The 13,711-nt window shown below is 46.3% G+C and overlaps 1 protein-coding gene across 1 annotated transcript in view; it reads left to right on the forward strand.

The window, feature by feature from the left end:
* Positions 1-13,711, forward strand: part of cdh23 (cadherin-related 23) — a 141,031-nt gene that overhangs the window by 124,936 nt on the left and 2,384 nt on the right. Inside the window, exons 38-67 of the mRNA XM_076019063.1 lie at positions 1-60; positions 555-735; positions 830-963; positions 1,577-1,786; positions 1,900-2,007; positions 2,733-2,835; positions 3,484-3,609; positions 3,690-3,893; positions 4,305-4,763; positions 4,852-4,968; positions 5,061-5,285; positions 5,440-5,609; positions 6,205-6,342; positions 6,572-6,691; positions 7,526-7,703; positions 7,848-8,059; positions 8,696-8,890; positions 8,995-9,108; positions 9,736-9,865; positions 10,068-10,331; positions 10,409-10,570; positions 11,206-11,462; positions 11,552-11,649; positions 11,773-11,893; positions 12,002-12,081; positions 12,198-12,238; positions 12,353-12,413; positions 12,720-12,849; positions 13,009-13,128; positions 13,380-13,490. The exon at positions 1-60 is cut by the window's left edge and continues 60 nt beyond it. Of these exons, the coding sequence (XP_075875178.1) occupies positions 1-60; positions 555-735; positions 830-963; positions 1,577-1,786; positions 1,900-2,007; positions 2,733-2,835; positions 3,484-3,609; positions 3,690-3,893; positions 4,305-4,763; positions 4,852-4,968; positions 5,061-5,285; positions 5,440-5,609; positions 6,205-6,342; positions 6,572-6,691; positions 7,526-7,703; positions 7,848-8,059; positions 8,696-8,890; positions 8,995-9,108; positions 9,736-9,865; positions 10,068-10,331; positions 10,409-10,570; positions 11,206-11,462; positions 11,552-11,649; positions 11,773-11,893; positions 12,002-12,081; positions 12,198-12,238; positions 12,353-12,413; positions 12,720-12,849; positions 13,009-13,128; positions 13,380-13,490 (4,629 nt within the window). The remainder of the gene's footprint in view (positions 61-554; positions 736-829; positions 964-1,576; positions 1,787-1,899; positions 2,008-2,732; positions 2,836-3,483; positions 3,610-3,689; positions 3,894-4,304; positions 4,764-4,851; positions 4,969-5,060; positions 5,286-5,439; positions 5,610-6,204; positions 6,343-6,571; positions 6,692-7,525; positions 7,704-7,847; positions 8,060-8,695; positions 8,891-8,994; positions 9,109-9,735; positions 9,866-10,067; positions 10,332-10,408; positions 10,571-11,205; positions 11,463-11,551; positions 11,650-11,772; positions 11,894-12,001; positions 12,082-12,197; positions 12,239-12,352; positions 12,414-12,719; positions 12,850-13,008; positions 13,129-13,379; positions 13,491-13,711) is intronic.

A 13,711-nucleotide genomic window follows, 5' to 3' on the forward strand; every position in this document is an offset into this window, starting at 1 on the left:
GTCGTCACAGCGACCGATCAGTGTCCAAATCCTGCCCTCCGCTTGACTTCCAGCACAACTGTAAGTATGGAAATAAGACAGTTGTGGAACAGTGTATTGCTGAAAATTAGTCTGCTATAGGAAATTCATTATTATTCTATTTGATCAACCATTTGAACATTATCTACATTCAGTTTTTAAACTTATTTCTCTCAAATAGCTGTTTATATAACTTCCTTAATCCTTTGCGTGATTTCAACACAACTGTTGACTGTTAACCTTTACAAATCATTTTAGACATTCAAAAACTTGTATTTTTGCTTGTGTTTTTTTGATTGGACCATTACAAAGCCACACAAAATAATCTGATAGTTATACTATTTTACTATGTTTATGTGTTGGTATTTGTGGATAGGGAAGAAGCACAATGTAAGACAGCATCATTTGCAATAAACTAAAGCAATTTGTATACTTGTGGAGGCAGTCGTATGTTTAATATGGCAAACCACACAACAATCCTTTTCTTTGACAATGGATGTGTTTGAACATTTTTTTTTACATTATTTTGTCCTCAGGTGATGGTAAACGTCTTAGATGTGAATGATGTAACGCCCACTTTCCCCCGAGCTTATGAGGGACCGTTCGAGGTGACGGAAGGCCAGCCTGGCCCTCGGGTGTGGACCCTCAGAGCCAGCGATGAGGACTCTGGACTGAACGGCAAAGTGGAGTACAGTATCACCGGCGGGGATCACCAGAGTCAGTATCCAGTCGTTCTCATAACTGCACCGCTTCATGTCTTAAATCCCCATTTATGTGTCTCTGACTTTGTCTCTGCTCATCCTTCTGACAGATGAGTTCATGGTTTCACCAGTGGAAGGCGAGCTGAGAGTGAGGAAGGACGTAGAACTGGACAGAGAAACGACGGCCTTCTACAACATCACCGTCACAGCTCGAGACCTCGGCACGCCATCGCGCAACAGTTCGGTGAGGCTCTAGCACACAAACGCGTCAGCAAGCACGCATGTGGTCCTCGACTCTGGCTGTGTGTCCTCAAACGAGGAGGATCCTCTAAATTTCACTTCTGCTTTCCACAGTGCAAACTGTTTGAGCTAGATTCTGTTTTGTCCCCACAGTAATAAGTTACGCAATTTTAGGCGTTATTATTGCAGTGCCCTCATATACAAATAGAGGCTAGTTAAATGGGTCACTTAATGTAAGGTATACATGTTGTTTCTTTTTCTTTTTCTTTTCTTTTTTTTTTTTTACAAATACAGGCCTTGCATGCAAAAATTGAAGCGTGTTTACCTCTCCATGATGATATTAAAGGCTTGTCTATTTTGGGGAAAAGACAAAGCTTTCTGATTACATGCCATCTAATTAGATCACATAAGGGATAAAATTCTCCACAGCTGATAAGTTTAATCTTACACTCTCTACCTCAGTCTTAATAGTTCCTCCTGTTCCTCCTGTACGTAGGGTCGCAGGGGTCTCCTGGCGCCTTCTAGTGTAACATCTGCCTCCTAAATAACAAGTCTTAATGAGCAAATTAGTGTGAATGGGCACAAAATGATCTTGACATTGACATATTTTTCCTCAGGTGGTGGTCGGGGTCCATGTCCGGGACATCAACGACAACGACCCGGTGCTCCTGAACCTGCCACACAACACCAGCGTGAGCGAAGGCGCGGCCATACACACTTCAGTGGCCAGAGTTCGTGCACAGGATGCAGACAGCGGCCGCAACGCGCTGCTCACTTACAACATCACCGCCGGCAACCAGGATGGCGCTTTCTACGTCAACGACACAGTAAGAGATGGGCGGGGAGGGGAAGTCGCACCTTGATTTGCGTGGGTCAGACTTTTCAACCACAATCCAAGCAAACGTCTGGCCTAGCTCTTGATCTGTGCATATGTCGACAGACGGGTGTGGTGCAGGTGAACAGACCCCTGGACAGAGAGCGAGTGGCCGAGTACAGGCTGACCATCACTGTGAAAGACAACCCCGAGAACTCGCGCATCGCTCGCAGGGTAACGTCACTTCCACGAGTGCACCCGCTGCAAACATTCACCCATTTCCTCTTCAGCAGTGTGAACTGTTGAAACAGTTGACAACAAAACCACTGCGAATCACCACCTCTGATAGAAAGGAGTGCATATCATCACTACCAAATATAATATTTAGAGTTTGAAAATCTTTTTTTTTTTTTTTTATTCATGTAACCATGTAAGCTGCAAGACCATCAAACTGCAGACACATGAAGTAGTATTACGTTATTGCATTGTATTTTGAACTATTCATTTTCTTGTTCAAAACCCTACACTTCTGGAGTGCGTCTCAGTAATTCACTTCCTGTATGTATCCTGATGTTTGGAAGTTGAATGTTATGGCTGGCATATTTTGTAGTTGGCCAGCATGTGAATATAGTGGCAAGACACATAGAGCAAGAGCTCACTAAAGTAGGTCTGGTTTCACGACTCTTCCAAAAAAAAAGCAAGGTAGCAAGCAGTGCGTGCAATCTGTGTGCATCTGCGGCAAAGGTGAGAAACTCTCGTTACCCACATTTGAAGAGTAGAAATGTTTGGTATAATGGGTGCAGGTATCACAAAATGTTTTGTGTGTTGACAGCTTTTCTCCTATTTTTTTCCTTGTGCGGTGCTCATTTACTGCTGATGTCTGCTCAGCTGTAAAAATTCCTAATAACCGTGTTGTTCTGTTGCCCATGAATCTGATGGATATTTGCTGAACAAACCAGGACTCAGACCTCCTGGTGATCACCATTCTGGATGAGAACGACAACAGGCCAGTGTTCACCAGGACCAGCTACAGGGCAGAGGTCACAGAAAACTCCGAAGCAGGTGGGAATGGAACTGCTGCTGTCTGTTCTATGTTCTCTATGTCTGGAGAGAAACTCGCTAAAGCACTGGACGAACCGTACTGTCTCTGAAGCTGCTGCAGCTGGCTTCCTTCCTGTTTTTGTTGATTCTCAGTTCTTCACTGTCAAACTGAGAGGTGAAAACAAGGCCATGACGGTTTTGCGAACACACTTCCACTAAAACATCTGCTACTAGCCCGTTGTGTAACATAAACGTTGAGTTGGAGTGCTGTAATCCTTTGTATGTGCTCAAAGCTAAATAGCCACCTCTGTCTTTAAACAGGCAATTTAAAGTTCCTAAATTTAGACAGTCCTGGTTGTAACCTCAACCAGGACTGGAACGCAGTGATGCGTGATACCTCTGGTTGGGGCTGCTGTCTGTCAGAGGTTTCTGTAGATGTGTGCGTGCATTGTTTGGGTTTGACTTTTCTGTTTTGCGAAACAAATTTCTGTGTAATGGCTTATTATTATTATTATAATTTCACATTATTGTATTATCATAGTCGACAATCGTGGTGGCAGCAAATATTAACCCTCAAGTAAAACTTAACGCATGTGTAGCATCTTAATATGCAAGGCTTATTTTGTTTGACACCTCCTTCTTCTTGACTCTTCCCACTTTCTATTCCAGGCCAGACTGTAACCGTGTTAAACGGGCCTGTTCTGGCTGTGGACAAAGACGTCGGAGCCAATGCTGCGGTGAAGTACCGCCTGCTGGGGGACAGGATGAACTTCTTCACTGTGGACTCCGAGACAGGTAACGCTGCGCCTCCTGCTGCCAGCGGGCAGCAGTTTACAGCAGCGATGCAGTCATTGTTTTATTCCTCGTCCATCAAGGTGTGATACGCGTGCGTCAGGGGGCTGCGCTGGACCGCGAGGCCTTCCAAGAGCCTCGCGTCGAGCTGTATTTGGTGGCGGAGGACGTCGGTGGTTTGAACAGTAGCGTTCCCCTCACGGTGACCATTCTGGACCAGAACGACAACCCTCCAGTCTTCAGCCCGTCCACTTTCAGCGTGCGGCTCCCTGAAAACAGCCCCACTGGTGGGTGATCGAATGCTTTCGCCACGTTCACTGAGCGATTTTATGGGATTCCTGCACATTTTCAAGGTTCAGTGTGTAAAATGTTTAAGGAAGCCCGCCTGAAGTGCGTTTTGTATTTAGGTCACTGTCACTTTTGTCCTTAAAAAAGTGCGACTTAAGATGGCAGCTAACTAGGAGCAAGACCATTGCTCTATGTATATTCTTGTATATAGGAGAACCATTCTAAGGGTAGGAAAACCCAAAAAATGTCATTATACTGCGAGTATAAACTTCTATTGATGTATTTATGGGCAGTATGTTAAGCTTTTACCCAGATAAAAAAAACATGAATCAAGCCAAATTTTATACACTGGACCTTTAAGATGAGGACATTCTGCAAGAACACATTGTAATTCAGTTGTGTCGCTTCAGGTGTGGTGGTCACTCAGCTGTCCGCCACTGACGCCGACTCGGGCGCCAACGGTTGGCTGACATATCGGCTGGAAAGCGGCGCCCAGGACCGCTTCGTGGTGGACTCGCTGTCCGGTGCCGTTTTGGTGGGAAACACCACCCTGGACAGGGAAGAGCGGGGGTCCTACCGGCTGGTAGTCATGGCGACAGACCGCGGCACGCCCCCCATGTCGGGCACGGCCACCCTGACGGTCGTCCTGGACGACGTCAACGACTCCCGGCCGCGCTTCATCGAGCCCCTGACCATGATCAACGTCAACGAGTCCACGCCGCGCGGCGTGGTGGTGGCCACACTGACCGCTGAGGATCCCGACCTACATCCCCGATTGGAGTATTACATCATTTCAGTGGAAGCCAAGGACGATGGGAACATTCCTGTCGATGGCCTGCAGGAGTCCTTTGGCATCGACTTGCACACCGGTGAGGCTCTCATCTCGGTAACGTTAAAGGGCGCAGAATAATTTTGTCAGTCTCACTTGAGTCAAAAAAATGTGTTTGTTTTTTTCAGGTGCCGTGTTTGTGCGCAACCCTCTCAACAGAGAGCTGGTAGCTACGTTTGAGATCATCGTCTCTGTCCACGACAACGCCAGCGAGGTCATCGATAAGTCGGGCAGCGTCCCCAACGGTTCGTTCGTCAACTCCTTTGAGTTTTGTTTTGTTTTGTTTTTTATTTTCCAAACTACGTGTCGAACCGCGCCGTGTCCGTCTCCTCCACAGCGAGACTGACCATTAACGTGCTGGACGTCAACGACAACGCTCCTCGTTTTCGGCCCTTCGGCGTGTCCAACTTCACGGAGAAGATTTTAGAGGGAGCGCAGCCGGGCACAACGCTGCTGTCGGTGTCGGCGGTCGATCCAGACAAAGGCCCCAACGGTCAGGTCATCTATCAGCTGCTCCACCTGCCCCGAGGAGGCTACGTCAGGCTGGAGGACCCCTCCACCGGTATGAATCCCAGAGCACTTCCCCTCGGTTCTGCAGGTCACAGGCGAAGCAAATGATGCAAATGGAAACTTGTATTTTGCGTCGACATTGCCCCCCGAACCCACCGCTTGGATGATTTTCTCTGAAAAACACTATTTTTGCACTTCATTTCCAGGCAAGATTGTTGCCAACCAGACAGTGGATTTCGAGCAGGTCCAATGGCTGAATTTCACAATTCGTGCCAAAGATCACGGCTCACCCCCGAGGATAGCGGAGCTGCCGGTCTATCTGCGCATAGTGGACGTGAATGACAACAACCCTGTTTTTCTACAGCCCTCATATCAGGTGCAGAGCAGAATATCGGGGGATGAAATGATGCTTACTAAAGAAAAAATGAAGATGGCTGTTTAGAAGATGTAACGTCTGTGCCTTGGATACACAGTAGTGGGGGAAAGCTTTTTGGACACCCTTAAAGTTTTACCCAGTCCTAATTATGATCATTAAATATTTGCCAGAGAATTTATTTTGTGTGTGTTTCAAAAGGTTTGGCCGCATCAGAGGCTCACAAACAAATTGTTTTTTATTGTTACAGTGTTAGGATGAAATAAGAAAAATAATTAAAAAGATAGTTTTTGTATTCTTGTACTCTTGTACTGGATATGTTGCAAAGGATGTCATCTCGCTGAGGTATCCAGTTCTGAGCTGGACTTAACAGTGCATGTGCAGCATGTGAGTTAAACACAAAAACAAACTGCACTAGGAGACTCAAAACTGACTCTTAGCGTAATACAGTACATCACAAATGGATGAGGTGTCCAAAAACTTTTTTCCACCGCTGTGTTATTCATAGGTTGGAATTTTAAAAAAAAAATTGCTCATGCACCGCCTTTCGTTAATGATATCCATCTCACCCTGGAGTGTTTATTTCCTGTGCCTCAAGGAGCCTGTTTTTGAAAACGTGAACCTGGGGACCACCATCGTCCGCGTCAGCGCCGCCGACGCCGACTCGGGCCTCTTCTCCGTCATCGAATACAGCCTGGTGGACGGCGAGGGCAAGTTCGGCATCAAACCGTCCACTGTGAGTTATTGTGTCACTCTGGTGTCAACGCCGCGCCTCATCCGGCTTGGCAACTGTACTGTAAACAAGGCCTTCAAGCGCGCTAAAAGGGGGTTCACACTTTTGACCCTCCGTGATGCATGCCTCGCCACAAATGATTGTCTTGGCGCCTCGAGAGCCGCGCCTCTCCCTGCAACACTTACACTTCCTTCCTAATCACCCCCCCCCTCCCCCCTCTCGTCCGCGTCAGGGAGAGATCTACATCCTTTCTCCCCTTGACAGAGAGACAAAGGATCACTACACTCTGACCGCTGTTGCCCGCGACAACCCCGGCGGCAGCCCAAACAACCGGCGAGAGAACTCGGTCCAGGTAGGGAACACGGACTGTAGATCAGATCAGAAGCTGCAGAGATACTGAAAGGGTTGGTTCAGATTTTTGGACATCGGACCTCATTTCTAAGTTACTCAGTGTGCTGCTATAAATCAATGGAAACCATTTCAACACATTTCATCCAGTCTTTCTAATTTTGCACAGTTTGCTGGTGCTAGGCTGGCACCACCCCTACATTACACCCAAGGGAACTAGATAACACTAGATAATCAACATAAATATGTGTTTTGGTAGAATAATGTTTTACTGCTATGCTATTCTTGCATGGCAATGATCACATTATTTGAGGGACTAGTTTTCCAGCGGCAGTGGAATAAGTGTAGTAGTGTAATAAGCTGTGCCATACTCTGTAGCTAGCGTAAATAAAAAAATGTCAGTCCGCCATACGTTGATACCAACTCAAGGAAGTATAACTACAGTATGCTACGTTTGTGTACCACCCTTTTAGTAATATTCTGCACATAATATATTTAAGCATCACACGCAGGTTACAGCGATCCATATCTATAGTGATTACACTTGAGGTTTATCACATTTGAAATTGCTAGAATTCTCATTTATTTGTCCTAATAGGCCAGGAACACATTTTCCTTCCTTTTTATTTCTTTGCTTATTGTAACAAAAATTTGTGTTGACCAATAAGTGTTTTAGCATTCCACATGGTTATTATATGAATTTGTACTTATTTATATTAATCTATGTGATAGCATGCTGACAGCATTGGCCATGGTGGTTTACCAGTCTACTTTCCCTCAGATTAGAATCAAATTGTTTGTAAAACCACTCATACCACTACCTGTTTGTGCTCGTCAGGTCCTCGTGACGATCCTCGACGTGAATGACTACCGGCCGCGCTTTACTGAGCGCGTGTTTAACACCAGCGTGTTTGAGAACGAGCCCAGCGGGACCTCCATTATCACAGTGAGGGCCGTAGACCTGGACGAGGGAGAAAACGGAGCGGTCCTCTATAGCGTGCTGGGTCCGCATGCAGGTGTGTGCAAATGCGGAGTGAACTGTAATGTTTTAGTCCATAACATACCGAGTTGAATGTATCTCTCACAGCTGTTCAGTGCCTTTCGCTTTCACATATACAAGAAGATCATTACGTCTTTTTTGGTTTTGGTTTCTCTTCCAGACGCTTTCTCCCTGGATCCAAATACGGGCCTGGTGCGATCTCGCCGTCTGCTTCAGTCGTCTGAGCGTTTCAACCTGACAGTAGTCGCTACGGACCAGGGCCGCCCCCCGCTCTGGGGAACTGCAGACCTCATCATCACAGTCATAGACGTTAATGACAACCGACCAGTGTTTGTCAGACCCACCAATGGCACCATCATTCACATATCAGAGGTACCAGCGCCATTAGATATCCAGTCTATTGAAAAGGAAGCGGACAATCTGCCCTGTACGCAACCTTTCAGTATTAATGAAGCCAGTAGTAGTGCAGTAGTAGCAGTAGTAGTGTAGATCTCAAGTCTATTGGATGTATAGCATCAGTGTTCCTGTGCGTTATGCATGTGTGTGCTGTTTCTGCTGCCACCACTTGGTCACAAAATCAGCTATGTCAGGAAAGTCTAAATGGTGGGGGGGGGGGAGTTTTTGGACAACTCATGCATTTTTGCTGTACTATACAGGGCTAAGAAACAGCCTCGAGTTTCCAAGTGCAGTTTATTTCAGTGCAGTCACCAACATTAACCCACATGCTGCACGTGCACTGTCCTGTCCAGCTCAGAACTGAATGTTGCAGCAAGATGGCTTCCCTCGCAGCACATCCTCGAGAACAAGAAATACAAGAATTTAGTTTTAATAAACAACAAAATAATTTCCATTTGTCTGTGGGCCTCTGATGCAGCCAAACCTTTCAAACACAAAACAAAAATTCCAGCAAATATTTAATAACAATAATTGTGATTGACTATATCTGAGTGGACCCCAGTTTTAATCAGAGCACAGATGAAAATTGTCACCGTCTTTGTCTGTCCACAGGAACAGCCCCCGGGCCTGCCGGTGTACGAGGTCTATGCAACGGACTCTGACGAGGGAGTCAACGGAGAGGTGCGCTACGGTTTCCTGCAGACCGGAGGCGGCAACAGGGACTGGGAACACTTCCACATCGACGCCACCTCCGGAGTCATCACCACGACGGTGAAGCTGGACCGAGAGAAGCAAGGCCTCCACAGCGTGAGTTAAGCTGTATGTGTGCAGGGTTGTTTCGCAGGTGCAGGTTGCGCACTTCGTGTGACTCGAGGTGTGACTCTGAAAGTCCAAATGTCTCTTATCATCAGCTTATCATTGTGGCCCGGGACATGGGCCAGCCAGTGCCTTATGAGACCACTCAGCCTCTGCAGGTAGCCCTGCTGGACATCGATGACAATGAGCCAGTCTTCCTCAAACCGCCGGTGAGAATGCGGCTCTTCGTTGCAGCAGAATTGCCTTTAAAGGTCCAGTGTGTAATATGTGGCTCCATTTATGATTTTTATATTGGTAAAAGCTTAATATACTGCCCATTAATACATCACTAAAAGTGTATAATGGCAGTACAATTAAAGTAATTTGTTTTCCTACCATTTGAACGCTTCTCATATATATACATAAAAATATACATATGGCAAGGTTTTTGCTCCCGCTTAGTTGCCATCTTGCACCGCCATATTTCTAAGGAAGCCTGGTGTGGACAATCATGCCCACCTGACAGCGCGTTTCATAATTATAGTGAATGATCGCATCCACAAATAAACCAACAAAGAAGAAAGTGGACAGACGAGGTATCCAGGTTTGTGCTTGCAGGCCACCGTAGTTTACAGGCAAGCTCGGGTGAGGGAGGGTGTGGATTCCCTAAGGTGACATAACTGAAAGAGCGCTGCAATCTAAACTGTAACCACTTGGTGGAGGTGTTTCTTTTTCAAATTCTCCAAATATTACACACTTCACCTTTAAATACAAATGAATGTTTACTAAAAAAAAAAAAAGAATACTGATGGATGTTTACTTTAAAAAAAAACATATTTCCTTATTTTCAATGTCAGCGTGGTGGCTTGCCTTATCAAAAGCTGACGGTACCCGAGCACTCCCCCCCGGGTTCTGTGGTGGGAAACATCACCAGGGCCGTGGATGCCGACGAGGGCTCCAATGCTATTGTCTTCTACTTCATTGCAGGTGATACAGTGTTCTGCAAGTGCATAAACATCATTCACTTTAACATGAAAGGCATAGCTTTAACACATCAGGGGAATTATTAATAAAAGCCCGGATATAATAAAGACATTTCCATAGATCCATCTGTCTCTCTTATCTTTTTTGCACAAATCCCTTCAGTGCCTCATAAGACTGAGCACGCATCCTGTCCATCTTCCTGCAGGCGGAAACGCTGATGGAAACTTTGGCTTGAGTCTAGACGGAGAGCTCAGGCTGTACAAGGACCTGGACCGGGAGGAGATCCCCATCTACTCCATCATCATTAAAGCTTCCAGCAACCGGAGCTGGACTCTGCCCAGGGGTCAGAGGTCAGGGCGGACCAGAGCCTTGGACCCTGCCCGTGACCCAAGCCTGCTCGAAGTCCAAATTGAGCTGGAAGACATCAACGACCAGACGCCGCGCTTCACGAAGGCCGAGTACACTGCAGGTACCGTGAGCCTTCTGTCACGTCCGGTCCAAGTGGTCAGCAGAGAAGCCTGCAACACCCGTGCTTCCTTCTTCCAGGAGTCGCTGCCAATGCAAAAGTGGGCTCGGAGCTGATCAAGGTCTCGGCCATTGACAATGACATTGGCAACAACAGCTTGGTACAATACCACATTGTTACTATCCGCTACTTCCAGTCTCAGAGCAACGGCAGCGAGGACGTTGGCAGCATCTTCACCATTGGTGAGATTTGTTGTGCAGTGTTTAGGGTATTTCAAAATCTTTCCATAGTAATTCGTCCCACAGAGGGTATGTGTATGTTTAATCTATATACATCTATATATATCAAAAAATACAAATTAAGAATCTGACTTTTTTGAAAGTACTTGTAATTCAGAATGAACACAATTATTGTCTTACATTTCTTATACTCACATAAAATGTTGGCAGAGACGTCAATGTCAGAGAAACATTTAAGCCTTTTAGGTATATTTATTATTTACAAATTTTCACACAACTTTTTCTAATGTTACCTTTTCCCCCTTTTTTAATTAGTGGTAAAACATGTATAAATCAATGTAACCGATTTATATGAATTTGATATAAAAGTTGTTTTGGACTCTTTTTCCACGAATGTATTTCTTCCTGGCCTTTGCACACAATGTTCCAGTTCCCCTGGTCAGTGAATGCTTCCCCATTATAATAACAGAAAGTGCATTTTCGAAGACCGCACGCGATTTCGTTGTAACATCTGGCCGCATATGTAAATAGCAAAAACTCAGCATATAGAAATCCCTTGTGAACCTTCGAAGTGAGTTATCATTGTTCATTAAGTTTTGTTGTTCATTAGTAAACTCGTTTCATGATGACTTTCACAGGCCTTACAGATGGAATCATCCGGACCTACGACCTCTTCACGGCGTACAACCCGGGGTACTTTCAGCTGGAAATCTTGGCGTGCGATTTCGCAGGGCACAGCACGACAACAAATGTGAACATATACATTCTCCGGGACGATCAGAGGGTCAAGATAGTCTTCAACGAGATCCCCGACTTGGTGCGTGAAAACCAGGATGACTTTGTCAATCTGCTGTCCAACATTACTGGAGCCATCGTCAACTTGGATGACATTCAGGTTGGGTTCTTGACCTTCACCTGTCATACTTTAGGTAGTTTTATTGTGCTGAATTTTCTGAGAACATCCACCATCTTTTTTGTCAACAGTTCCATGTGGACAAGAAAGGCAGAGTGAATTACGCTCAGACCGACATGCTCATCCACGTCGTCAATAATCAAACCAATACCATCCTTGATGTCGAGAGGTAACTAAGGTTCAGTGGCGCCATAGATAGTTAGATAGGTAGATAGATAGATAGATAGATAGATAGATAGATAGATAGATAGACTGTACAACAACTTATATGTTGCCACTTCACTGTTTGTAGGGTGATCCAGATGATCGACGAGAACAAGGAGCAGCTGAGGAACCTCTTTAGGAAATACAACGTGGTGGACGTTCAGCCAGCCGTGACTGACAAACTGCCAGATGACATCACCACCCTACAGGTGCGAGAGGCCAGGCAGCTAAAAGCCGCCGAAACGCTTAAACAGTTTGGATGTGTGTTGTTTTGAGATTTCAGCTGCTAAACATCGTTCTTACGTGTATCTTCACAGCTGGTTATTATCATCCTGGCCGTGCTGCTGTGCTTGGCTGGAATCTGTTTTGTCACAATGAACTGGCACTACCGCAGAGTGTAAGAACCTTCTGTGTTCAAAAACAAATTGGCTCTGCGTCTGTTGTGTTGCCGGCGCAGGCGGCGTCATAAACATGTTTACCTCCCACTAAGGTGTTTTGCTTTGCGTGTTGCAGACACCAGAGGAAACTAAAAGCCATCGTCGCGGGATCGACAGGTGAGAGGCGCTAAGCGGAAACTCTCAGCAACTGTTTATGTGGTTTTCACCCGCTTTGAGTGCACGGTTCACTGTAGCATGACACGAGCTGTAAGGCATCTGTCTGTCACGTAGGAAACCAAGGTCTGATGGATATCCTGGACATGCCGAACACCAACAAGTACTCATTCGATGGGTGAGGAAACACATTTGTTTCTTGCCTTCTTCCTCAGACGTCGTCTGTTGAACCTTTTTTCGTTTCTGTAAAATAACCAAACAAATATTTAGATAGTTATACACTTATATAAATTGTTTGTTTTTTTTTAATACTTGATTAAAGGAAATCTAAGTCTAAAGAATCTTGTCAAGCATTCTAGAAATTTTAAATATTTCTGAGAATGTTACAGAAACAGTTCAGGCAGTAACTTAGCAATTAAGTATAGCAATTATCAATAAAAAAAGAATTAACTTGTTGACAGATTGTATTCATTCGCTTCCGTAGGGCGAACCCAGTGTGGCTGGACCCGTTCTGTCATAACCTGGAGCTGGCCAACCAAGCCGACCATGAGGACGACCTGCCCGAGAACCTGAGCGAGATCACGGACCTGTGGAACAGCCCTGCACGCACGCACGTACGTCAGTCGGAACAGGAAGCTCGTCCATGCGTCAAATGCTCAAAGCGCAGAAAGCCCGTCAGTCAGCGTCAGGGAGGGAGGAGCTGGAACCTTTTACGCCGACGTTGTCTACTGCTGACTGCGTTTTCCTCTTGTCTTGTTTTTTTTTGCCAACAGGGAACTTTCGGCCGAGAGCCTCAAGCAAAGCCTGAGGACGACCGGTACCTGAGAGCAGCCATTCAAGAGTACGACAACATTGCAAAACTGGGCCAGATCATGAGGGAGGGTCCTATTAAGGTGAGACGACAGCATAGCACCTACCTGGATATAAGCAAAAAGCAGCGTCGTAGCTTCTTATGAATGAATTGGTCAAGTGTCCCCCACCTCCCATCCCGAGACCAAGCGCAGAGACCCGCAAACGAAAAAGAAGGCGACGCCCACATGTGTACACGCGAGACCCTCTGTAGACTGTCAGTGAGTCTGCGTGAGGCGATGCTGTCGGTGACCCTGTCTGACCCTGCCTGCCTGCCTGCCGTCCGTCCCCCAAGGGTTCCCTGCTCAAGGTGGTCCTGGACGACTACCTGAGGCTGAAAAAGCTCTTTGCCGCTCGGCTCGTCAACGCGTCGACAAGCCAAGGAGATGAGTCGTCGGTCACCGAGGTGGGCTCTTGTCTGCACCTGCTGCCCTGCTCTCCCTCTCCCGACGCCGCTGCCAAGAGAGGAGTCTGCCCTTCTTTCACCTCCCACTCTTGACGTTCTGTCCCGCTGCCCTCTTTCGGCTCCCGCTCTCCACCTCTGTGTGCTTTCCTAGGACAATCTGTAAGGTCGGGCAATGTCGAGCTCCCGTCCGCACTCTCTCGACAGTTGATAATTGAGCGTAA

The sequence above is a fragment of the Nelusetta ayraudi genome, unplaced genomic scaffold (assembly GCF_046127955.1).
Source record: "Nelusetta ayraudi isolate G7.1 ecotype Tasmania unplaced genomic scaffold, CSIRO-AGI_Nayr_v1 ptg000008l, whole genome shotgun sequence".
Classification (NCBI taxonomy): domain Eukaryota; kingdom Metazoa; phylum Chordata; class Actinopteri; order Tetraodontiformes; family Monacanthidae; genus Nelusetta; species Nelusetta ayraudi.